Source organism: Loxodonta africana, chromosome 17, assembly GCF_030014295.1.
Source record: "Loxodonta africana isolate mLoxAfr1 chromosome 17, mLoxAfr1.hap2, whole genome shotgun sequence".
NCBI lineage: Eukaryota > Metazoa > Chordata > Mammalia > Proboscidea > Elephantidae > Loxodonta > Loxodonta africana.
The window spans coordinates 78277681-78303894 of NC_087358.1; the positions used below are offsets into that span (position 1 = coordinate 78277681).

Below are 26214 nucleotides of genomic sequence, written 5' to 3' on the forward strand. Positions count from 1 at the left end.
ATGTATTTAGTGCTTCTGTTCTACCTCCTAGTTAGTTGCGTAGTACAAACTTTTAAGCTTGGGGCCTTAAAAGCTTGCAAGTGGCCATCCAAGGCACAACAACTGGTCTCTATTCACCGAGAGCAACAAAGGAAGAAAAAGAGGAAAAGGAGGAGGATATGGAATGTGTGGCTAATTGCCCCCATGAATAACTGCCTCCTTTGCCATGAGACCAGAAGAACTGGATGGTGCCTGCCTACCATTACTGAATATTTTGACCAAAGATGCTATAGCAGAATCCTGATCAAAAGGAGGAAAATGCACAACAGAATTTCAAATTCTCACGGACTCCAGACTTTCTGGAGCTACAGAGGGTAGACGACACCTTGAAACTACTGCCCTGAGATACATCCCCTGAAGTCATCTTAAAACTAAACAAAAAAAAAACAAAAAAAAAAAATTTTTTTTTTTTTTAAAGTTTAGCTTAACTAGTAAAAACAAAAACAAAAAATACCCTGTTGCTGTCAAGCTGATCCTAACTTATGGCGACCCCATGTGTTACAGAGTAGAATTGTGCTCCATAAGGTTTTTAAGAGCTATGACTACAGAAGCAGAACACCAGGCCTTTCTTCTATGTAAGGGTGAGAAGGGTGACTTCAGGTTTTATTGTCTTGACCAACTGGAAAGATGGAAAAAAAATTTTTTTTTTCCCCACAGAAGTGGGGGGTCAAACTTAGGGGTGGAAATCCAGACATGTTAAAACTAGGTGCCTTTTAAATATCCAAGATGACAGTTAGGCAGTTGAGTATACAATCCTGCACATGAATTTGCTATGAGTCGGAACTGAAGGCAATGGGTCAATCAGTGAGTGGGCATGTTGACAGGGAGCCCTGGTAGAGCAGTGGTTAAGTGCTCAGCTGCTAACTGGAAGGCTGGTGGTTCCAACCTGCCAGCCACTCTGAGGGAGAAGCATGGCAGTCTGCTTCTATAAAGATCTGCAGCCTTGGAAATCCAACAGGGCAGTTCTACTCTGTCCTGTAGGGTCGCTATGAGTCAGAATTGACTTGACAGCAATGGGTTAATTACATGTTGATGAGATTTAAAGCCCTGAGGCAGGATAAAATCACCTAGCAAGGGATTATAGATAAAGAGGCTGGATCCAGGGACTAACCTGGGGGCATTTAGAGGTCAGTGAGACAAAGAATAATGTGCAAAGGAGGATGAGACTCAGCACCAGTGATGCCAATGGCCAAGGGAGCCTGGGTCCTGGAAATCAGACACAAAAAGTGTTGCAAAAACATGGGAGCAATCAATTGTTTCAGAGGCTGTTGACAAGTCAAGCAAACTGAGGACTGAGAACCGATCACTGGATTTGGCAAAGGAAAGTCACTGGTTATCTCAACCAGACTGTTTCATAGTGTGCAGGGGACAAAAGTCTGACGGATGGGTTTCAGGGAGAGGAACTACACCAACAATCTCTTTCAGAAGTTTCATTTTAAATGAGAAAACAGAGAAGTGGCATCTAGAGGTACATGTTTGCTTATTTAACATGAGTTAGTAAGGGCAAGAATTACTCCTACTATTATGAGCTAAGATTTCACCAAATATAAAAATACAACATAGAAACATCATAAAATTTCAGTATAAAATATTCAAGCCTGATATTCAATGAGTTTCAATGAGTTTATTTTCATTAACTTACTGAAATTAACTTTGTTATCACCTAAGTTTTGACAGTCCTCAAATCATTTCCTCCATAGGATTAGTATGAAACACTGGAGAACATTTTACTTTTTTATTAAGATTAATCATACATAATATTTATCATGAACAGTTAATCTGAAACAGATTTTTTTTTCCAAATAACTTATTCAGATAAAACTCTTGCATAGGATTTAAATTAAAAGCAGAACAAATGGAAGCTAGAAACAAATACTTTGAGAATTCCTTTGTCAAATTAAATAAAGCCCTATAATATTTTTTAAAATTTATTTTTGGTGATAATACGTATAACAAAACATATGCCCAGTCAACATTTTCCACATGACAGTTCAATGACATCGGTTACATTCTTCACATGATGTCACCATTCTCACTGTCTGAACTGGTGCTGCTCCGCACCATCCACTTAGACTCTGTCCCCTAAAAGTCTCCTCTGTGTTTTGGAGTTACTGTTGTCACTTTGATCTCATATAGGTGCTTTTTTTTTTTAAAGAGTTCACTGCTAAAGGAGAATATTCTTCGCTAGTTGAACTAAACTGTTGTTTAGTTTTTTTTTTTAGAGTTTTTAAAAAATTTTATTGTTGAGAATATGCACAGCAAAACATATACCAATTCAACCATTTCTCCATACACGATTCAGTGACACTGATTACATCCTTCAAGCTATGCAACCTTTCTCACCCACCTTTGCTGACTTGTTCCTCCCGCATTAACAAAAACTCACTGCCCCCAGGCTTTGTATCTAATCTTTCCAGTTGCTGTTGTCACTTTGATCCCATATGTTGTTGTTGTTAGGTGCCCTCAAGTTGTTCCGACTATGCACTACAGAATGAAACACTGCCCAGTCCTGAGCCATCCTTATAGCCGTTGCTATGCTTAAACCCATTGTTGCAGCCACTGTGTCAATCCATCTCACTGAGGGTCTTCCTCTTTTTCGCTGACCCTCTGCTTTACCAAGCATGATGTCCTTTTCCAGGGACTGATTCCTCCTGATAACATGTCCAACGTATATAAGACACAGTCTCGCCATCCTCGCTTCTAAGGAGCATTCTGGTTGTACTTCTTCCAAGGCAGATTTGTTCATTCTTTTGGCAGTCCATGGTACATTTAATATTCTTCGCCAACACCACAATTCAGAGGCGTCAATTCTTCTTCGGTCTTCCTTGTTCATTGCCCAGCTTTCACATGCATAAAATGTGACTGAAAATACCATGGCTTGGGTCAGGCGCACCTTAGTCTCCAAGGTGACATCTTTGCTTTTCAACACTTTAAAGAGGTCTTTTGCAGCAGATTTGCCCAATGCAATGCATCTCTTGATTTCTTGACTGCTGCTTCCATGGGTGTTAATTGTGGAGCCAAGTAAAATGAAATCCTTGACAACTTATATCTTTTCTCTGTTTATCATGACATTGCTTATTGGTCCAGTCATAAGGATTTTTATTTTATTTATGTTGAGGTGTAATCCATACATATAGTTCTTAAAAGAGCATAATGGTCACAGCAGACATTTTTATTAGTTAAGCTAAACTATTGTTTGGTTTTAAGAAGAGTTTAGTGGATATTTTTGCTTAAGTTTTGAGGATTAACTCAAGGGCAATAGTTTCTGCAATTCATCCAGCCCCCTTTGCTCCAGAAAGTCTAGAGTCCATGAGAATTTGAAATTCTGTTCTACATTCTCCCCCTTTTGATCAGAAGCATGAGTTATGCTTCCTCCTATACTCTATGACTGATTCGGGTTTGATTAAACAAGCCAGGATTTTTTGCTAGTGCCCGGTGGTTTGAATTACGAATAAGAAGAAAACCGGGTTCCCCTGGGGGGGTCCATAGCTCTGGATTTCACTCCTATGGCTCCACTGGGTCCAGCATCAAATTTAGATCTTCTTTTGGCCTCATTTTTGATGAAAATGTGTAAGCCTGTGGTGAGAAACTAGAATAGGATGTTGGAGAGATGAAGTAAGGCTCCCCTAGTAGACTTCTCAGGTAACTTTTTATCAGCTTCACTTTATAAACATAATAGACATTTATATGCAGACAGATCTGAAGAATAACTCTTTAAGTGTGAACTTCCTAAGAATGGCATTCTTGTATTACCCTTAAAAATTATTACTGCACATGTGTGGAGTTCTTACTACTTGCTAAGCCCTGTTCTAATCACTTTACACATATTAGGTTGTTTTAGCCTTGCGACAAGCCTTTGAGGTAGGACTATCATTTCTGTCATTTTACCTCTGAGGAGATGATGCACACAGGGAAAAGGAACCAGCCTCAGGTTAGGCTAGCTGTGGGGATGTGGGGATTCAGACTCAGTGTCTGTCCCAGAGTCCACTGTGCACACTCAGAGTGCAGGGAGAATCACTTGTGCCAGAGAAAATAAAGCCTTAATGACATGAGAAGGAAAGTACTGCTAAGACTGAGAGACAGTAGGTACAGTAGAAGCGGAAAAAAGGAAGCTAGGAACAAATACTTTGAGAATGCTTTAAATGATCCAGTGTTCTCAGATACATATCGCCAGTTGCAGTCGAGTCAGTTCTGACTCTTAGCTGACCCTATGTGTGTCACAGTAGAACTGTGCTTCATGGGGTTTTCAATAGCTGATTTTCAGAAGTAGACCACCACGCTTTATGAGTGTATCTCTATCTTTCTATTTCTATATCTATCTATCTCTCTGTCTCTGGAAACCCTGGTGGCGTAGTGGTTAAGTGGTATGGCTGCTAACCAAAGGTCGGCAGTTTGAATCTGCCAGGCACTCCTTGGAAACTCTATGGTGCAGTTCTACTCTGCCCTATAGGGTCACTATGAGTTGAATCAATTCGACGGCAATGGGTTCTGTCTGTCTCTATATCACTGAGAGACAAAGCAAGAACCGTATTGTGGGACAGTGAACTCTCCACTAAGTAAACAGGGACACATAAGAAAAAACAACTGCAGGATCTTCCTCTCAAATGTTAACAAGTTATTCCTAAGTGGCTGCATTACAATTTTCTTCAAATTTCTGACTTTTCTATAATGAACAAGTGTTACTTTTAAAATTTACATAAAATTGTTTTTTTTTTTGTTTTTCTTAAAAAAGGGGGAAATACATTTGATTGGTATCATTACCCTTTATTTGAAGATAAAGCTGAATAAAGTGAATTCATTCTTTATTAGTTAATGTGGCCATACTGTAATGAATACTTAGATTTGTAATTGCAGTTTTATTTTTAGGTTTTGATGGTGCTTCAAGCTAGGAAAAACAGACTTCTGTTCTCAGAAAGAAAGCAGCTGTAGTTACATTTGAAAGAGAATGTTCATGTTGTTCCTTCTCTCCATTACACTGTGTGGACAGAAAAGGAAGGCTCTGCTGAAGGCACGATAGAACAAAAGAGCTCCTATAAATCTCTGCTGTAACAAACAGAACAAAGAAGGGCACGAAAACGCAGTGGGCCGACAAAGGCATCGAGGTTTCTGTCCCCTTCAAAAAGTTTGGTGCATTCAAAACAACTCAGAAAATACTCAGGTGTGTCTGCAGGCTACTGTGGCGCTCATGTGGGGCAGCGGTGGTTCAGTGGTTGAACTCTTGCCTTCCCTGTGGGAGACCTGGGTTTGATCCCGGCCGACGGTACCTCATGTGCAGCCACCACCTGTCTGTCAGTGAAGGCTTGCATGTTGCAATGATGTGAAACAGGTTTCAGTGGAGCTTCCAGACTAAGATGGACTAGGAAGAAAGGCCTGGTGATCTACACCCAAAACTCAGCCAGCAAAAACCCTATGGGTCACAACGGTCCAATCTGCAACCTATCATAGGGACGGTGCAAGCCCAGGCAGCATTTGTTCTGTTGTGGGTGGGGTCTCTCTGACTCGGGGGCCACCTCAATGGCAACTAGCAACTGTGACGTGATGCTAGTGGACTGGCCAACCAATGGTGCTGAATATGGACTGTTTCACTGATACGTTTGAAGGCTAAACTTGAAGAGCTCTCTTATGTTTCTCTAGTTTGTTTACTTATCTCCAAATAAACACAGCAATATAGGCTAATTTCAATGGGCACTTGAAAAAGAAACAAACAAGAATAATGAAAACATGCCTAAATCACATGATAATAAGTGTTATTGTTGGCCCAGTTTATCAGGTCCTTTGAGGATACTATGAAGTCCAAAACTTATTTTTGGTACTGTACAAACTTGTTGCTTAAGAGTGGATCTTTGGGTGATGTGTTTGTTTATGTCATTAAGTGTCTTTGTTTTGCGAATGTGGAATCTTTTAGAAAGTTTTCCTAGGGCTAAAATTGTTTCATTTTGTACCATTTTTTTCCTTATCCACCTTTTGGTGTCAGAAAACGCGTGCTCCACTTTTGACAATTTATTGGAATGTCTTATTTCTCTTAAGTTGATGGCTTACGCTTCACACTGACATATTTCAAAAAAGAAAAAGCACAGACGTTTGCTGAAGTCGTGGCTCTTGCATGCTTTCTTTATCATACCCTGTCATCGGCTGTTGTTCACTACCATTCTGTTAATTCTGGACCTTCAAGAGATCACCAGCCAGTCATCTCCCTATGTCAACACTGTCAATGGACAAAAATTTTAAAAACAATAATTGGATTTCATATAATTGTCTGCTTATGTCTTCTGAACTCTAGCTCATGAAATGGGTTTGGTTGGCCAGAGCACACAGAAGTTTGCCTTTCTTTTTATTCAGTAATATTTGGATGTTTGAGATATGTTAAATTCTACATTCCTCTAGAATAGTATGTTTATTCACTATTAAATATTACACAGTTTAACCTAGTCTGGTCTCACCAAAGATAATCACAGAGATCAAATATTTATTAGTTCATGACTATAATTTTAGCATCATAAAGATACCACAATGAGCCCATTTCAATCAGAAGTTTGAAGATACTTCAAGTGTACAAACTAACTGATTGCATCAAGTACTTACAGACTTTTGATATCTGTGGAGCCCTGGTGGCACACTGGGTAAGAACTCAGGCTGCTAACAAAAGGTCAGCAGTTTCAAATCCTCCAGCTGCTCCTTGGACACCATGTGGGGCAGTTCTACTCTGCCCAACAGGGTTGCTGTGAGTCGGAATTGACTCACTGGGAACGGGTTTGGTTTTTTGGTACCTGTTTTTTTTTTTTTTTTGTACTAGGTAGCTATACTCAAATACCTCTATATTTGAGGTTGTGCTCTCCCCATAAATGTACATAAAACTCAATTTATTCTGGTTAGAAATAACTCAAAGAAAAAAGAAATGGGATTCTTACATAAAATAAGAACTGATAGCTCTCACATGTTTTCCCCGCAACAGAAATGAAAATGGTTAATATTGAGTAATATCTATATGCTTCTAAGAGTGAGGAAAATGCTGTAACAAAAAGTTGAGGATCTTCCTCCTAGAAACCTTCCCTTCTCTCCCAAGACTGGGAGACACTCCCCCTAAGGGCACTGAGAACTCCCCTATTACTCTGTACTATGAATTATAACAACTTGGTGGGATGCAATTACCAAGTCACATGAACCTTCAGGGTTAGTACGACTTCGTCATCTTTAGCTCACAGCAGAATGCCTAGCCCGTAGCAGGTGCTCCGTAAACATTTGTTGAACATTCACATTCATTACACAAGGGCTGAACTAGTCTTGACTGCCTTCCTATGAAACTTGGTGTCACGGATTGAATTATGTCCCCCCAAAAATGTGTAAAAATGTGTGTATCACTTGGGCTGGGCCATGACCCTGGGTATTGTATGATTTTCCTGTATGTTGTAAATCCTGCCTCTATGATGTTAACGAGGGACGATGGGCGGCAGTTGTGTTAGTGAGGCAGGACTCAACCTACAAGACTGGATTGTGTCTTGAGGCGATCTCTTGAGATATGATAGAGAGAAGCAAGCAGAGAGACGGGGGACCTCATACCACCAAGAAAGCAGAGCTGGGAGCAGAGTGCATCCTTTGGACCTGGGTTCCCTGAGCAGAGAAGCTCCCAGTCTGGGAGAAGATTGATAAGAAGGCCGACAGAGAGAGAAAGGATTCCTTGAGAGGTGACACCCTAAATTTGGACTTTTAGCCTACTTTACTGTGAGGAAATAAACTTCTCTTTGTTAAAGCCATCCACTTGCGGTATTTCTATTACAGCAGCACTAGGTGACTAAAACACTTGGTTTTATTCATCTATACTAATATATTTGAGGCCTGATAGATAAAGAGAAAAGATAATATAAAAAGAAGAGAAGGAAGTGTTTTGGTTTTTGTGTGTGTGCTTTGAAAAACAAGAATAGGTGAAACAGTGTTGCTGTGGCAAGTACACTGATTACTTCTGACTTTGGACTTCTGTTTCCCGTCATGTGAGATGACATGAGGCTGTGTAACTCAGAGGGAGGGGAAGAGCTCTGCAGGGAAAAGAGTCCTGGCTCTGTTTACCAGCTAGAGGACTCTGGGGAAGTACATTCTTTGAGCTTCATATTCTCACTTGCAAAGTGATACACAAACTGCAGAGCTGGAGCCTAGGTTAAGGTCCCCCCCTGCCAAAAAAAGCCCAACAAACCCGCTGCCGTTGAGTTGATTCCAAATGAGTAAGGCCCCCAGGTGGTGCAAATGGTTTGCGCTCAACTGCTAACCCACCCAGTGGTACCGCAGAAGAAGAGGCCTGGCGATCTGCTTCTGTAGAGCTTACAGCCAAGAAAACCCTATGGAGCTGTTCTACTCTGTAACACATGGGGTTGCCAGGAGTTGGAATCCACTCAATGGCAGCAATGACAACAACAGCCACGAGGCTTAAATGAGATAAAGTTTGTAAAGCTTCTGATACAGCATCTGGTTCACAGCAGATTCTCAGAAGTGGTAGAGGTTGGTGTTAGGAATACTATCTTACCTTTGATCTATGAAATCATCCTTATTGTTTTGGACTTTTGGTGGAGGTTAGAAAAAAGGGCAGGAGGAAGAGCAGTGACCTGAAATCCCTCACCCTGTTTGTCTCTCGTGGAAACCTGCTGTCTGCTGTGTGGTGGCAGCCCAGCCCAGTGGCAGAGGCCCTTTAAAGGAAGGCAGTTGTTATAGTCTGATGGCATGGGATCTCAACCATTTCTGCCAGTGCTTAAAGAAACAACCAAACAAAACAGCTCACAAGTGCTGGACTTGAGCAGACTAAAGTGGCTCTGTTTTTCATCCAGAAAATGAGTTACAGTTTCATGAACTTTAAATCCCCTCCTGACTGGAACTTTCTGTGTGCAGATGAAAAGCAAAGCAGGAGCCAGGAAGGTATGGGCTCCCAGGGAAACAAAAAGGACAGCAAAGGGGAAGGGGGCCTGTGGGGCGAGGGGCAGTCAGGAGAAGAGATAGCAGGTTTCCAGAGGAGCGAGAGGCAGTCAGAATACGTAGCAGGGTTTCCAGAAGCATGAGGGGCAGTCAGAAGAACAGGTAGTAGGGTTTCCAGAAGAGCAGGGGACAGTCAGAAAAACAGCTAGCAGGTTTCCAGAAGAGCGAGGGACAGTCAGGAGAACAGGTAGCAGGGTTTTCAGAGGAACAAGGGGTAGTCAGGAGGACAAGTAGCAGGGTTTCCAGAGGAGCGAGGAACAGTCAAGAGAACAGGTAGTTGGACTTCCATGGGCATGGACCTGTGGACCACACAGAAAGAGAGGTCAACATTTCTGCTAGTGGTGTGTTCTCTTATTCTAATTTTTTCTTTATATCTCAATTTATGAATAAATTGAATTTATTTATTTACTTATTACATGAGTAAACCCGCTGGTCTAGGAAGGTAATCATACCCGTAACAGGGAGCTGTCTCTTCCCTCTTCTGTGCTCCCACAGTGGGCCTTGTTAAATAAGGGAAAAGCCCCTTTTCTGTCCTCCATATAACGAAACATGTCTGCTCTGGACAAAAGTATGCCTTACAAGCACATTCTGACAGGTGACTGCGCCCGGCGGTCCCACTGCTGGCTCTACCTGCGCGTCCAGAAGCCACAGCCCATGTCGCGCACGGCCGTCCTGAGCAGTCCGGCCCTGGAATGACAAGCCTGAGCCTTCCGCTGCCTGCACCCTGATGTCACTGGTGTTGACACTGGAGGTGAGCTGTGCTCCTGCACCGGGGCTGTAGGAAAACGCACGGGCATGGAGCAGGTGCTCAGTAAATGTTTGTTGAACAAATGGACCCACTCTACATGGTGCTTAAGTCTGCTGATTAAGGAAACGTGATTCCCAACCGCAGCCATCAGAGGCGTGGGAGGAATGAGGAAGCACCCTAGGTGCAGTGAGTAGTGCCTTAGACTAAAGGAATACATGTACGCATTATCTTGCCAATGGAGGTACGTGCTGATGTACTGAATAAAGCAGTCATTTAAAATCCTTACCTAAATCACAACTGTGCAATTTTTGAAAAATAAAGAGTAGGGTTTTAAGAGTATAATTTGAACATGGGAGAATCCTGGATATATGCATGTGTGTGTGTATACAGAGAGAGAGTGAGAGGGAGGAGAGAAAGAGCGAGCTAGAGAGTTTATGTTTAAAAAAATAACATTTGTTTTGGTCATAATATCTGCGAACCACTGTTCTAAGACTGGCTACATGTGAAATGAGAACATCCTATAAACATCAGGTGAAATGCCTAGAATGGTACATGTATCTAGAAGGCATGAGGGAAAGCAGCTGAATGAAATAACATATATAACGTGCTAAGTGCACTGCCTGACACATGGTAAGTGCTCATTTCATCATTACCAGTGCCACTACGGTAAGTAGCCTCTTGGAGAAAATACGTACATGTGTGTTTATATAAACTGCCTAATAAGTAAAAGTAGTTCCCAGGCCAGAGGTGTATCTAAGGCACGGCAGGTACAGTACCTGAAAGGGGTCACCATGGAGCAGTTTCTGTTAACCCACTGCAGCCAACGTCCTTCCTCCAGCACCGTGGATACAGAGGCATGGGGGGGTCGGGCAGAGGAGGGTACTTGACCCCAGGGCACAAGTCCAGGGGGTCACCAGAGGCGGCACGGAATGACATTCCCAGGTGCGACAATGTGAAAGGCGCCTGACTCTGGCAGCCTGACTGGACAGGGCAGGTGTTTCTGCTGACGCATCCCTGCTATCAACGTCTGTTCACCTTGGGACTGGGGGGGGGAGGTCAACTTAGGGATTGCCCTGGGTGCTCCTTAGCCTTGCTGTGCTCACGCAGGGGTGCAATTTCACTGCTTGCAAACTCTGCTATTTTCATAGATTGTAAAAAATTTTTTTTTCTTTTTTTTTATCCTAAGCCTAGGATAACACATAGTTGGCTGTCGCCTCTTCTTACTTGACAATGCTGCGTTCTCACTCTGTTGACCACATCTCCTTGTTTTGTAGTCACTTATTTATGGGGCTTTCTTTCCCATTAGACTGTATGCGCTTTGAGAAAAGCTACTATATCCTATTATATTTACATTCCTAATACATAGTGCTATACCTAAGAACCACTGTGAGCTGACAAGTTTTTAACATATGTAAAAACTTCGCACCATATATTAGAATGTATATACAGAGTGACAGCTTATAGGAATAATGGCTCCTGTAGCCAATAAACAGATAGTGGGAAGTTGTGAGAGAGTGTAGAAAAAACAATCAAAATTTTGAAATAAATTGCCCCCTTGTGGAAAAAACAAAGCATGACTGAATCTCGTAAAATGAAATCTACTATTAGATTTATGGTGTTAGAAAATAGCAATATTTTTATTGTACTTTAGGAAACTGAATCTTAATAAAAGCCGTTCAGTTTGATCAAGGTCACACAACTAGAAGTGGTAGACTTGGGAAACTGTAAACCCAGACCTTACAGTCTTGACCACCGCACGGAACGTGCCAGGTATTACAGAATACTTGTCAGTTCTCACAGGGATGAGAGTGGCCTGGAGTAGATCGGACTGAACTCACCTAGAAAATTCTAAGAAAACTCAGATGATCATTACATGAAATATAATTATGGTAAAGTTTTATTTGATTGTAGGATAGCTTACATTGAGACTGGATTATATAAAGGCATATGTGTGTTTTGTTTTTTAATATTCCACTGCTCAGATTCATTACAGGTGTACAGTGTCACTCTGGGCTTATAAATAGGAAGGTATAAATGAGTTTAACTGTCTTATTCCTTAAGGTAAAGTATGGCAATTATGCCAACTGGCAAATGGAACATCAAGAGAAGACTTCAAAGTTTAATAGACCAGTTTACAACGTCTATTAAAGCCGTTATGGGCGTGTTCAAAAGAGAAAAGCTATATTATGCAAGCATTTACCCAAAACTCGGTGCTAGAAGAAAGTTTATTTATCCCTTGACAATGCAGATAAAATGAAATGTAATTAAATGCTAACTGTTCTTTGATGAAAATTATAAAGATAATTAAACGTCACATTTAACTAAGAGCAGAGATGTTAGTTAAACGAAGCCGGAGCTCTGGTGTTCTTACCCTCCTCTAATTACACTCAGTCTTTAACACAGGGATCTGCACAGGGATTCATGGGCTCAGTAGATTGTATCTTTGCAGAAAGTCTCAGAGTTTTCTGATTGACAAAATGAAGTAGGCTGGCAATTTAAAAGAAAACCATGTCTGGCTCCTGACAGGATTCCAGCTTGACAAGAGCCCCTACGAGGTATAAATGCCAGCACTCAAAAACCCATAAAACTTTTTCTGTCCTTACTACACTGAGACAAGCCAGGGCTGTAGAACTGTGGCAGTAGAGGGAAAAGGTCGAATGACACAAAAAGCAGTAAGTTTTCCTCTCACCAACATCAGCCAAGGTGCGTGCTGTCAAAATACTTCACCGAATCAAAACTAGGGGGCTCGATTCAAGACCCTGTGCTCACTAAGGTTTCCTTTTACCAACATCAGCCAAGGTGTGTGCTGTCAAAATATCTAACCTAATCAAAACTAAGAGGCTCGATTCAAGAACCTGTGCTCACTGAGAGGAGGGGGGGTGGGGGGGTTGGGAAGGGGTGGGCTGAGGGGGGTGGATATTATGTACCAAATGTAGAAACATGGCCAAATGAAACATTTTGGCTAGTGAATACATGTAGTAAAGTTGAATTATAAAATGTAATATGGGGAACATATTTTTCAAAAAAATGGTGTAATTTTTAAACCATTTTTAAAGTAATGACTTAATTTTAAAAAAGGACATGAACAATATTGGTTCTAAAGGTTAGAATTATAAGAAGAGAAAAAGAAAAAGAACATACTGATAATTCGACGTGTAGTTTATTTACCTGAAAAAACACAGCTTCCCTTAATTTTTAGGTTTTCTCTTTCTATCAACATAGCTGGTAACACTGAATTGCCTAAAGGTTAGCACTTCAAACCCACCAGTGACACCTCGGAAGAAAGACCAGGTAATCTGCTTCCATAAAGATTACAGTCAAGAGAACCCTATGGAGAGACTAAAGAGGTGCACCAGCCCTGGGGCAAGGACTAGAAGGCAGGAGGGGGCAGGAATGCTGGTTAATAGGGAGCCCAAAGTTGAGAAGGGAGAGTGTTGACATGTTGGGGTTGTTAACCAATGTCATAAAACAATATGTGTACTAACTGCTAATGGGAAACTGGTTTTTTCTGTAAACCTCCATCTTACGTGCAATTAAAAAAAAAAGTCCTATGGGACGCGGTTCTACTCTGTCACAGAGAGTCACCCTGCGTCAGAATAGACTCAAGGGCAACGTGTTTTTCTTCATAGAAAGTTCAAATATTGAATTTAAAACTTCTTCTAGGAGATATTTTGTCATAAAAGCCCAACAGCAACAACCTACCAAAGCCGAGCACAGCTCTTACCATCTCCGGGGTCCACGATCTCCACCGTGGTCACCGCGGGGAATTCCAGCGCGGCCAGCACCGGCTCCGAGAGCGCCACACGGAAGGTCTCCGACCGCTCGTACCGGCCGTCGCTCACCACCCGCACTCTCCACGTGGCCCGCGTCTGGCCCGGGCTGAACTGCACTTGTTTCTGAGCTTTGCCCTTGAAGTCTTTGTCTTTTTCTGCAGTCCCATCTCTCGTGCCAATACCTTCACAGAAAAATAGTATCATTTGTTTTGGTTTCATTTCTGATTGGATTATTAAGGCTCTCCTTGTTGTGAGCCTTTTGTGTCATCGCGTTCTGCAGAGAAGAGTCCCTGGGGCTGCAAATGGTTTGCACTCAACAACTAACCTAAAGGTTGGTGCTTCGAATCCACCCAGCAAGCACTAAGGAAGAAAGGCCTGGTGATCCCCTTCTGTAAAGAGTACAGCCAAGAACACCCTATGGAACAGTTCTGCTCTGTAACCTACGGAGTTGCCCTGAGTTGGAATCAACTTGAGAACTTTTTTATTTTGGTTTAGCCTGCAGAACAAAACAGATCCTGTTTTGATTCCAAGGAATGGGTTACTGAGCCTGGGTGCTACGTACAATGAGGTGCTCCACTGTGGGTGCTGTATAGTTCATCCTTCACCCTGCTATTGTCCCAGTGATAGTTTTGGTATATATTCCTTCAGCCATGTGTTGACTGCACTTTTTTTTTAACTTGTTAGGAGTCCCTGGGTGGTGCAAACAGTTACATGTTTGGCTGCTAACTAAAAGGTTGAAGGGTCGATTCTACCCAGAGGCACCTCTAAAGAAAGGACTGGCAATCTTCTGAAAAATCAGCCATGGAAAACCCTATTGAGCACAGTTCTACTCTGATATACACGGGGTCACCACGAGTTGGAGTTGGCTCAAAGGCAACTGGTACTGGTTAACTTGTGTTAGGACTTCCTGTAAAACAAGACCCTTAAATGTATACTTAGGTTTCACAGAACTCTTACAAGCTCACACAATCTTAAAACGCTTCCCATTTACTTTCGCATGTGTTGCTACATGTTGTAAAACGACAAGGAAAATTCTCTAACTAGAAAACACAGGCCAACAAGAGACTGTGAGTCAAAGAATTCTTTGATAATCTAAGTCACAAATGGCCAAGCATAATAATGAAAAGTTGTAATATTCCCTAAACACTTAAGAGAATCTACTTCAGTGTTTGTCAATGTGGTCACTGCCAGCTTTTCTTTGTGGAACACTTCAGAACTCCCTGAAACCTCGGAGCAGAACCGGAGACCTCACGCGTGGGCTGTCGTCAGCAGTGTGCTTGGCTCACTCCGGCGGATCACTCAGGGCAGTTTCAGTCACTGGGAAGGTGAGAGGATGTCTGAATCTCTAGCTGTGTTGCCCAGCGATCTTCACCACCATGCGCCAAGTACTCAAACCACAGAATACATTGTATAAAAAGAAGTAAGAGCCAACAAATTCAGTGCAAGGGAAAAAGTATTATAAAATTGCGGTCACACTAATACTAGTATATCCTCACTACTGAATCTGAGTCTCTTAGACTCCTCCGTGAGGCAAGTGAACAGAAAATAATTTTCAAATATATTTCTTTGAACACTGATATTTTCAGAGAAATTGGCCAGAAAGACACTTTTAAAAGAAGAAAAGCAAAGTCTAAAAAATAAATTCCCTGTAAAATTTGTCATTTAATTGAAAAAAGTTTATTTTTGTAAAATTCCTTTCATTCTTCAAAGTAGAAATGAGCCTGGACCAAATCAGGCCGGTTCACCCACAGATACATACTGGGTGTTTACCATGTGCCAGACTACTGGGGCTCCGTTACTGAACAGAACATCTTCTCTCATGGTGCTAATACAAGACACAGTGAATTATTTATTTATTCATTCATATACATCAACTGTTAGTCTAATCTTAAAACAAAGATGAAAAATATTTTATTAAAAATATTTCTGTCTTATGAATCTGAGAAAAAAATAACTGACACACAAATACTGCATTGTATTTGCTTTTTTTTTCAGTAGCAGGTAAACGGTAACTAATTCAATGGCGGTGAGGGAAAAGAGGGCGCAGAGCCAGACCTGACGGCACTGCTGTTGTGTGTGTGTGTGCAGACTTCCGCTAGCTCTCTGGCTCCTGAGCTCTCAGTGTTGTCAGCACCTCTCCGATCCACCCTATCCACTGCCAGGGTGATGATGACAGGAGTCATCCTCTCTGAGGTCCCCAGAATACATGCTGTTCACTGGTGGGTCTGTCCCCAGTGTCAGGGCTAGCAAAAGAACCTGCTCGTGTCTGCCTCTCATAGCTACTGCTCACCTTCTTGTTTTACCTTGCTTTGCTTTCATCAACAATGCATTATCTTCTCGGCTGTTCAAAATCTGTTGCCATTGAGTTGATTCCAACTCATAGCGACCCTATAGGACAGACTAGAACTGCCACAGAGGATTTCCAAGGAGTGGCTGGGGGATTCAAACTGCCGACCTTTCGGTTAGTAGCTGAGCTGTCAACTAATGCACCACCAGCAGGCAGTTAAAAAAAAAAAAAGGAATCAGTACAAGGAAGTCCACTAGTTCCACGTAGTCATTCTTACTGAATGATTAGTCATCCAACATGCTGAAAATGCTACAATCCCAAATTCTGATTGTTGCTGCTAAAAATTATCCATAATTTTTCTGGTAGATTTTGTAAGATATTCACTATCTATAAACAGACAATGTCTTTGGCCTATGAAGCCAAGAGGAATGGGCCTTTTATTTGGTGAAAAAAAGATAGCTGTCTTAAGCAGTTTGATACACTTCTTGAACAAGAGGTAAATCTAAGAACAGCATGTGATCTTTTTTAAAAGGTAAAATAGGAGAAACATGCAATGCTAAATTTGCTTTGGGTCAAATGTAAAGATTCATTTTTTGTAATGTACCGACACTGACTGTATTTATTACAAGTCTGCCTTGTGACTCAAATTACAGCCCATTAGCAGCATCAGCAACATCTGGGAGTTTGTTTGTCTGTTGGTTTAATGTTGTTAGCTGCTGTCAAGTCAGCCCAGACTCATGACAACCCCATGCACAATGAAACAGTATGCTGCCCAGTCCTGCCATCACCATGATTGGTTACAGACTGGACCATTATGATCTTTTGGGTTTTCACTGGCTGATTTTCAGAAGTAGATCGCCAGTCCTTTCTTCCTAGTCTGTCTTAGTCTGGAAGCCCCACTGAAACCTGTTCAGCATTATAGCAACATGCAAACTGTGATGGTTAAGGTTGTGTGTCAACTTGGCTGGGCCATGATTCTCAGTGGTTTGGCAGTTATGTAATGATATAATCTGGCAGTTTTGTAATGGTGTAGTTTGGCAGTTATATAACTATGTAATTTGGCAGTTATGTAATGATGTAGTTATCCTCCATTTTGTGATATAATGTAATCACCTCCATGATGTGATCAATGTGATCAGCCAATCAATTGTAACACTCCTTTTTTTGGGGAGTGTGGCCTGCATTATATATATGGACATTCTGGCAAAGCTGGCTAGCTTTTACTTGCTCTGGATCCCACATCTGGCTCATCATCATCTGACCTCTGGTTCTTGGGACTGAGCCAATGACCTGCTGAATCTTGGGATTCATCAGTCTCTGTAGGCTGTGAGCCAGCAGACTGCCATCTTACCTGCCTATTTTGGGTTCATTAGCCCCTGCAGCTATGTGAGTAAGGGGAAGCCTGCAGCCCGAAGCCTGACCCACGGACTTGGGACTTGCCAGCTTCTAGAACTACGTGAACTATTTTCTTGAGATAAATCTCTCTTTCTCTTTCTCTCTGTCTCTCTATAGATGCTTCACTGGTTTTGCTTCTCTAGAGAACCCACCCTAAGATATCATCCTCCAAAGACAGGCAGGTTGTGGCTGTGCACGAGATGCACGGGCCAGGAAAATGTAGAAGTTGAGGCCTCACCCCAGACCTCATTAATCAGAATCAGCATTTTAGAAAGATGCCAGGTAAATCCTATGTGAATTACAGTCTGAAGGTAGGTAGATTCTTACAGTCAGGGCTTATGTCAAACATATCAAACTGCCACAAGAACTTTGTCATCATTGTTCTGTTTTAATCAAGGATGCTCAAATGGTGTACAGAGTGTGGAAAAGACAGATCACTCCACACTGTAACCTAGTGTGGTGGGTGAAACAGTCAAGTACACTTTGTATTCAAAATATGCCCATACTTGTAGATACAACTATTCAGCTGCTAAACCACAGATATTATAAAAAATACTATTAGAACCAGCAAAAAAAAAAAATAGAAAACGGAAAAGCTTACATACTGAATTTAAATTTATGCTTTTTTCCCCAAGAGAATTAATTATTAAATAAAACATATTACTTTGATTATGAAGTGAAATTAAAATTGGATTTTCTTTTCTGGCTTGAAAAAAATACCATAGAGGTTAAGCAAGGTTCTTTTGGAATGAGAGAGTAGTTATATTTCACGTCAGTCACATAACAGAAACAGGATCGTAGGCAAGTTATTAACTTTTCTCAGCTGTCAAAGATTTAAGAAGCACTTTTGGGGGCCCCGGTGGCACAGTAGTTAAGTGTTTGGCTGCTAACCAAAAGGTCAGCAGTTCAAATCCACCAGCACTCCTTGGAAACCCTATGGGCCAGTTCTACTCTGTCCTATAGGGTCATTATGAGTTGGAATGAGCTTGAAGGCAACAGTTGTTTTTTTTTTTTTTCTCTCTAGTACAGTGGTTCAGAGTGACGTGAGCCATGGAGTCAAATCTCAGCTCCACCCGTTAGTAGCTATATAGCTCTGGACATCTTACATAACCTCTCTGTTTCCTTACCTGCAAAATGGGAATATAATAGCACCCTTCTCATTGGGCTGTTTATGCAGGCGTTTAGAACTAGGTCTTGCACATGAGAAGAACTCAATAAATGTTAGCTGTCATCATTATCACTTCATCGTCCACTACCTAACAACTGCCTGGCACATAACAGGCACTCGAGAAAACCTGAGTTAAATTAGTGAATGAAGGGTTGTTATAAGGAATAAAAGAGATACTATATGTAAAGGACTTAATGAAGTACCTTGCCTTCAGTACATGTTCAATAATGCATAGCAAAAAGATCTTTGAGATTCAAATACTTTTGTGAAATGTATGCATATTTCATTTATTAATGGGTTATAAAATGAGTAATCATCTCTAATAAACTGTATATACAAATGATATGCACGTCATAATTTTCTACGTGTGCTCCTGAAGGTAACGAGGACTCTGCCTTTAGCCCCATGGAATCTACCTGATATGAAACGGCCACTAATGAACGTGCAGGCCATTACGGCAGCAGTACCATGAAACACATTAGCTGTAGAGCTTCTACAAGGCTCTGGTTCACTCTCCTCTGACTTCCGTTCCAGGTCCTGGCACCAGTTCTATTACCGTCTTCAGTGATCGACAGCTGTGAGCCACGTGCCGCCTTCCTTCCAACCTTCTGTCACCCCTGGTTACTCAGTAACCCGGTGCAGTTAAAGTTAACCAAGTACAGCTGCAGAGCCTTTGTAGCATTGTTGGGGCTGACCTCCATATTTATAGCAAGTAATAGTTCATTGAAAAAATAACTTCAGGAGAAAAAGAACTTTTATTTCACACTTTAGCATTCAGCTAAATAAAAAAAGTCAACAGAGAAGAAACTCAGAAAACATAATTTACAAAATATTTTCCAGTACTAACTTTCCTCACACTCTCCATGGGCTAAATGAAACGGAATAGGTAAACATCGTCCCTAAGGGGGAATTCAGGTAAAACACAGACAGACAGAAGCATCCTTAAAGACTGTTAAGGAGCTCTGTTTCTTATCTACAGCTCTCCTGCAACTTCTACGTCTTCAAGCACAAAGCAGCAGAGCTGGGACAGTTTCACTGACAAGTAGGAGAGGGGCAGGCCTGCAGAGACCAGAACACCAGCCGCTGTCGTGTGGAGTCCCTTCCGACTCACGGTCACCTGCTGTGACACACGGGTCACTGACAAGTACGAGAGGGGCAGGCCTGCAGAGACCAGAACACCAGCCGCTGTCGTGTGGAGTCCCTTCTGACTCACGGTCACCTGCTGTGACACACGGGTCACTGACAAGTAGGAGAGGGGCAGGCCTGCAGAGACCAGAACACCAGCTGCTGTCGTGTGGAGTCCCTTCTGACTCACGGTCACCTGCTGTGACACACGGGTCACTGACAAGTAGGAGAGGGGCAGGCCTGCAGAGACCAGAACACCAGCTGCTGTCGTGTGGAGTCCCTTCTGACTCACGGTCACCTGCTGTGACACACGGGTCACTGACAAGTAGGAGAGGGGCAGGCCTGCAGAGACCAGAACACCAGCTGCTGTCGTGTGGAGTCCCTTCTGACTCACGGTCACCTGCTGTGACACACGGGTCACTGACAAGTAGGAGAGGGGCAGGCCTGCAGAGACCAGAACACCAGCCGCTGTCGTGTGGAGTCCCTTCCGACTCACGGTCACCTGCTGTGACACACGGGTCACTGACAAGTACGAGAGGGGCAGGCCTGCAGAGACTGGAACACCAGCCGCTGTCGTGTGGAGTCCCTTCCGACTCACGGTCACCTGCTGTGACACACGGGTCACTGACAAGTACGAGAGGGGCAGGCCTGCAGAGACCAGAACACCAGCCGCTGTGGAGTCCCTTCTGACTCACGGTCACCTGCTGTGACACACGGGGTCTCAGAGGCTGAGTTTTTGGCAGTAGCTCATCAGGGCTTTCTTGTGAGGCGCCTCTGGGTGGGCTTGAACCTCCAACTTTTCGGTTAGCCCCTGAGCATGTTAACCCTTTGTACCAGCCAGGGACTGCACAGGCCTCTAAAGAGAGCAATGTGCGCATTTATGCCCTTGCAGTTTAAACCCAGAGAGGTAAGTCACAGCCTGCACAGAGGCACACACAAATGCGGAAAGACGGTTACTGTCCTGGCTGCAGGGACACCACCACCCAGGGCGGAGTGGTAAACCACTCTTCCAACGCTAAAAAACAACCAAGCCTTTTTAAAATAAGAGGTATTTAATATCCAGAATACAAACATGTCTAGAGGAGATTATGGGGCAGGGAGGGTTATGGCAGAGATATGGGGGGTGTGTGTGTGTATATGAGTGTTTGTGTGTATGTGAGTGTGTGTATGTGTGATTGTGTGTGTGAGTATATATGGGTGTGTATGAGTGTGTGTGTATATATGACAGTGTGTACGAGCGTGTGTATAAATGTGCATGTATGTATATGTGGGAGTATGTACATGTGTGAGTATTGTATGTCTGTGAGTGTATGTGTATATATGTGTGAGTGTATAAGTGCGTGTATGTGTGTGTATGTGTGTAGTATGTTGGTAGAGATCTACTGTTTAAGGCATTTGAGTTGCATGGACTAGTAAAATTTAAAACAATAATTTTGGAGACTAACACATGGTTCCCAACTTTTTATTTTGCAAAGATTTTCCTAGACTTTTACCTCAGTTGATAAACTCACTCAACAAAAGCTCTTTCACCCCATATGGTACCAAAAATATTATAATTGCTTGGGGGGCTATCATTTTTTATCAACATATAATAAAATCTGTACCAATTATGTTACTAATTAAAATTACCAATATACCTACTTTTTTCTGTTTTATGGTTGCATGAAACTGGATGTGAACTTGAATTGGGGTTGAAAAAAATTTTATTCAAGTTTGCTTTTGAGTCTCAGTCTTTTTAAAAGGTAAAGAAGCAGAAAATGGTTAGTATTTAGCACCTTGTTGTAGCTAAGTGTTTGGCTGCTAACTAAAATGTCAGCAATTCGAATCCACCAGCCACTCCTTGGAAAACCTATGGGGCAGTTCTGTTCTGTCCTGTAGGGTCACTATGAGTTGGAAAGGTTTTTTTTTTGGTTTTTGGTTACAAAGATAAATCACAACACACGTCTTTTATTTAGTGCATTGGGGTTCCCAGAAAGTTCAGTGACACACCACTAGCGCATTCACCTGCAACAGCCGCAGCTACACCTCTACGCTTAGTAAGTCACAGGGTGGTTTTTGCTTCATGCACCTGTTACACTGATGTGGCAGCAGACTTTTATGTTAAATTGCAGAATTGTCTAAGCCTATTCTAAGATCTAGTAACACTTATTTATCTTTTCACTTATGAGTGATTATTTCCAATTTTGTAAAGTTACTTAATATCAGAGAAGGGTCACTTCTAGGTAGAAGGTTTGGTTATGCATTTCTGATTTTTTCTGCCATTGTTTTCTGTGGAGTCTCTGGGTGGTGCAAACAGTTAAGAGCTCAACTACTGGCCAAGAGGATGGCAGTTCAAACCCACTCAGAGGTGCCTTGGAAGACAGGCCTGGTGATCTGCTTTGGGAAGGTCTCAGCCTTGAAAACCATATGGAGCAGTTCTACTCTGCACACATGGGGTCATCATGAGTCAGAATCAACAACAACAACATGTAAACATGGTAAATCCCTGGGTGATACCAACATTTAACTTGCTTGGCTGCTAACCAAAAAGTTGGAGGTTGGTGTCCGCAGAGACAACTTGGAAGCAAGACTTCAGAAAAATCAGCCATTGAAAATCCTATGGAGCATAGTTCTACTCTAACACGCATGAGGTCGCCATGAGTCGGAATCCACTCAATGGCAGCTGGTTTTGTGTTTTATGGAAACAGGAAGGCCTATATATGACTGAAGGCCTCTTCACCAAGGGCAGTGGCTGGTGCAGTAAACAGCAGTGATTAACCCTGACACAAATCTGTTGGCAGGTTTCTTTAGCTTTAAATGTCAACATCTTCCTCAGCTTTAAAAATAGATTATTAAATGAAACTTGATATTTCAATCACTGTAGAAAAATGATGAATCTTTGTTGAAAATGGGATTTTAAGACAGAAGTGCAAATTAAACTTACTTATAAATGAAGTTTCTCCCAAGTAACCTCTCCTTTTAAGAACGACATCTAGAAATTTGGAGTCCTCATTGATCAGGTAATATTCCTTTTCAAAGGAGATCCATGCCCAGTTCAGACGAAAATGTTGGTTGGTTAACTTGTTTCCTCCTGGAAAACAAAAATTGAATGCCCCAGATCAGTTCTTTCTTGGATAAGCTACCTCAACAATTACGCACACTGCTTTCATGATGGAAGAGTCGCCCTAGCTTACCTTTGGCCCCTGGACACCCTTTAACTCAGTTCTGAAGTCGCTCCCGAGATTCGCCCCTCAGCCAAGGGTAAGACAGGTCTCCAGAGCCAACAGGAAACCCTGGTGGCGCAGCGGTTAAGAGTTAGGCTGCTAACCAAAAGGTCGGAAGTTTGAATTTACCAGACGCTCCTTGGAAACCCTGTGGGGGTAGTTCTACTCTGTCCCATAGGGTCACTATGAGTCAGAATCGACCTGATGGCAATGTTTTTTTTTTTTTTTAATAGGGCCAATAATAACACGCGAGGTCATGTATGTGAAACTAAAGGGCACGCTAGCCCAAAAGCGAAGACGAGAAGGCGGGAGGGACAGGAAAACTGGACAAATGGAAAGAGGGGGCCTGGGGTGGAGACACGGACAAGGTCGACACATCGCAGGGCTGGCAACCAGTGACACAAAAGGATCCGTGTATCAACTGTTTGTGGAGAAATTTGTTCTGTAAACTTTCACCTAAATCACACACACAAAGGAAAGTCACTCTAGCTCCTTAGTTTGATGAACAACTCTATAACACGTGCATGGAGATGAAACAGCCGACATGATCCTTCCCAGCACTGGCTGGTCTTTGAGGAGGCGGAGTGAGACGGCAGAGGCAGTAACGACCAGCCACGATGCCAGCACAAAGCCAAGAACCCAAGCTGCAGGGTGGCTCATCTCCCACAAGGTGCCGCTGGAGAGCAGGTATTTCTGCAGAGATGGCTGAAAGGCTCATTTGTGAAGTTCTTAAAAATACACACACAATTTCACAAATACCTTTTTCTGGTTCACTGAACAACTGTGTGGAAGGGTTTAATTATAACCACTTAAGAAAAAACAAATATCCCTTGTCCGCCTCCCGTCCCCACTGTACTCCACTCCATCCCTTAGCGCAGACAGGCGGCCCTCCCCCTGGATTTCCTTCTCCTCTGAAGATAAGGCTTTCTCCTCCCCGCTCCCACCGGAGCAGGCTGGCTGTCCGTCAGGGAAAAGGGCGCTGTGTGATCTCTCTAACGTGAAAGCCACTCTGCTGGGTAAATGAAAAGAGGAAGGGCTATCAGTTGATCGCTGGCTCGCACTTATCCCTCCGCTGCCTTTGATCTGCAGCAATTATTTCAGAGGAAGGAGAGGTTTATAAACAAAGGCATCCGCAGTTTCTTTCAAGTCTTTCTGGAAAAGGGTGGAAAAAAAGCCCAAATAGTAAACACAGCTAGAGGCAACATTTTAATTTTAGTCTCTTCCTTTTGGAGTTCACATAGAGGGCGCTCCACTGGAGAAAAGGAAATGAGATGGGAAGACATGGAGGCTTCCATAGACCGAGGGGAAACACAGCGAGGGAATAAACACGGGAAAAATGTTCATCTTTGCTGGCACTTTTTAGAAATTGCAGCAACTTTGAGCTATCAGTTGTTACTAACTGGCTGAGATTATGTGGGGAATTGGTTTTCTTGTTTGTTGTTGAGCCTTTTACATGTGTGCAAGAGGCACAGAGATTTCGGTACCATTTGACCTTATATGTCCTTCTGTGGGACCTTCTCGTCAACAGAAGCAAGACTGTGTGTGCAAGGAAACAGTCACTGCCATATTTTCTGTAACAGCCCCAAACCAGGAAAACCACATGAAGTCAACAAAATTTAATTCATCCTTTAAACAATAAATATCAAATGTTTGTTGAACACTGTTTATAAGTGAAAATCTAGAAACACAATAGTATTGATCCTGTGATCAGGGCTCCATAGCTATGTAGAGTGAGGCATTACAAATACAATGCTACTTGGTGTTTTAAACCAATGCACTTTCAGAGTTCCTGGGTAGTACCGAACGTTAAGCACTTGCCTACTGACTGAAAGGTTGGTCGTTTGAACTCACCCAGAGGTACCTCAGAAGAAAGCCCTGATGATTTGCTTCTGAAAGGTCACAGCTATTGAAAACTCTGTGGGAGCAGTTCTATTCCGACACACCTGGGGTTGCTATGAGTTGGAATTCATTTGATGGCAACTGGTTTGGCATTTTTTTGTTTTTAACCTTTCAAATTTTTTAATTCATGTTTTTAATAAAAAAGATAAATACATTAAAACAAACAAAAAATACATTAGAGAGAAGGAATTTTGTGTCAGTGTAAGAAGGAAATACATTCCACCTTTTCTCCTCAGGAACTTAATATGCCCAGTGAGGCCTGGACGCTGGGTGTGCCTCTGGAGAGCAGAGGTCATGGGCTGGGAGGCCTCTCAGGCTGGAGCCCAAGGCCTGCTGCTTATGGGTGTCTAACTTTGAGCAGGTTATTTCTCTAAACCTCTGTTTCAATCTCTGGAGGGAGGGTCTAATGAGGGTGCCCTCAGTCACCACCTATGATTGCTGAGGCTCATGGGAAAGCACTCTGTCACACATGCAGTGTGGCTCATGCAGTTTGCTCCGTGTGGTACCATGCGGAAGACAAGCCTGGTAATCTGCTCTGAAAGCTCACGGCCTTGGAAACTCTATGGAGCAGTTCTACTCTGTACACACAGGGTCGCCATGAGTTGGGATCAACTGAACAGCAACTAACAATAGCCACACCACGCACGCTCCAATCCACCCACATTCCCCCTGCACGCCAGGTGGCTACTAATCTGCCTTAAATCCACTTTGTCTCCTTTGCCTTTGCAGTGTCCCTGCAGCTGTTGTACACATCAAGTCAAACCTTCCCTTCTGGATTTCAGTTTCACTCTGACCTTATTTCCGTTGCCCTCCAACCTGGTCACTCAGAGATCAAGCCAGGATTCTTGCAGCTCTAAGCCTTCCACAACTGGTCCAGCGCTGTCACTTCTGTGATCTACAGCTGTTCACTTGATGATCACTCTGTCGGTCAGCAGATACCCTCCTCCTGTGAACACTGCCTTACGGGCATCTGTCTTGTTTATCGGGCAGTAAACTCCAGCAGGAATAGGGGATGCTTTTCAGACCCTTTTTGGTATCTCCCATACTATTGCATATATTTGGCACAGAGTAAATTCTCAGTATGTCATTAGCACTTGATTGATTATAAAGAGGTACAGGAAAAAAACCTAACGATTTAAGGGCTGCTCTCCAGATGAGGGCAGGACATCCCTGACACTGCAAAAGCCTCAGGCTACCCAAGCTTGGAGTGCTTGTTTGTGATGGGGATATCAGCCATGTTAAAAAACAAAACACGACAACAGTGATACCACATTAATTCCCACTCATGGCAACCCCATGTGTATCAGAGTAAAACTCTGCACCACAGGGTTTTCAGTAGCTAATTTTTGGGAAGTAGATCTCTAGGCCTTTCTTTTGAGGTACCTCTTGGTGGACTGAAACCTCCAACTTTTGGGTTAGCAGATGAGTGTGCTAACTCTTCATACCACCCAGAGATTCCACAAACCAAATTAGGGGCCTCAACCACTCTCTATCTTATTTCTTTGACATATTGAAACTGAAATCAGCATTTTATTTCACAGTCACTGCACATAAAGCATAAAAAAGCATAAAAATCCCTAAATTTTTGTTCTGTAAAAGGTGAAGTATAGTGCAGAATTTGG

General features: G+C 42.6%; 1 protein-coding gene across 1 annotated transcript in view; it reads right to left on the reverse strand.

Annotated features, from left to right (window-relative positions):
- FREM2 (FRAS1 related extracellular matrix 2) overlaps positions 1 to 26214 on the reverse strand; it is a 282364-nt gene that overhangs the window by 146939 nt on the left and 109211 nt on the right. The window contains exons 3-4 of the mRNA XM_023551368.2: positions 22414 to 22560; positions 13467 to 13697 (exon numbers count right to left, since the gene is read on the reverse strand). Of these exons, the coding sequence (XP_023407136.2) occupies positions 13467 to 13697; positions 22414 to 22560 (378 nt within the window). The remainder of the gene's footprint in view (positions 1 to 13466; positions 13698 to 22413; positions 22561 to 26214) is intronic.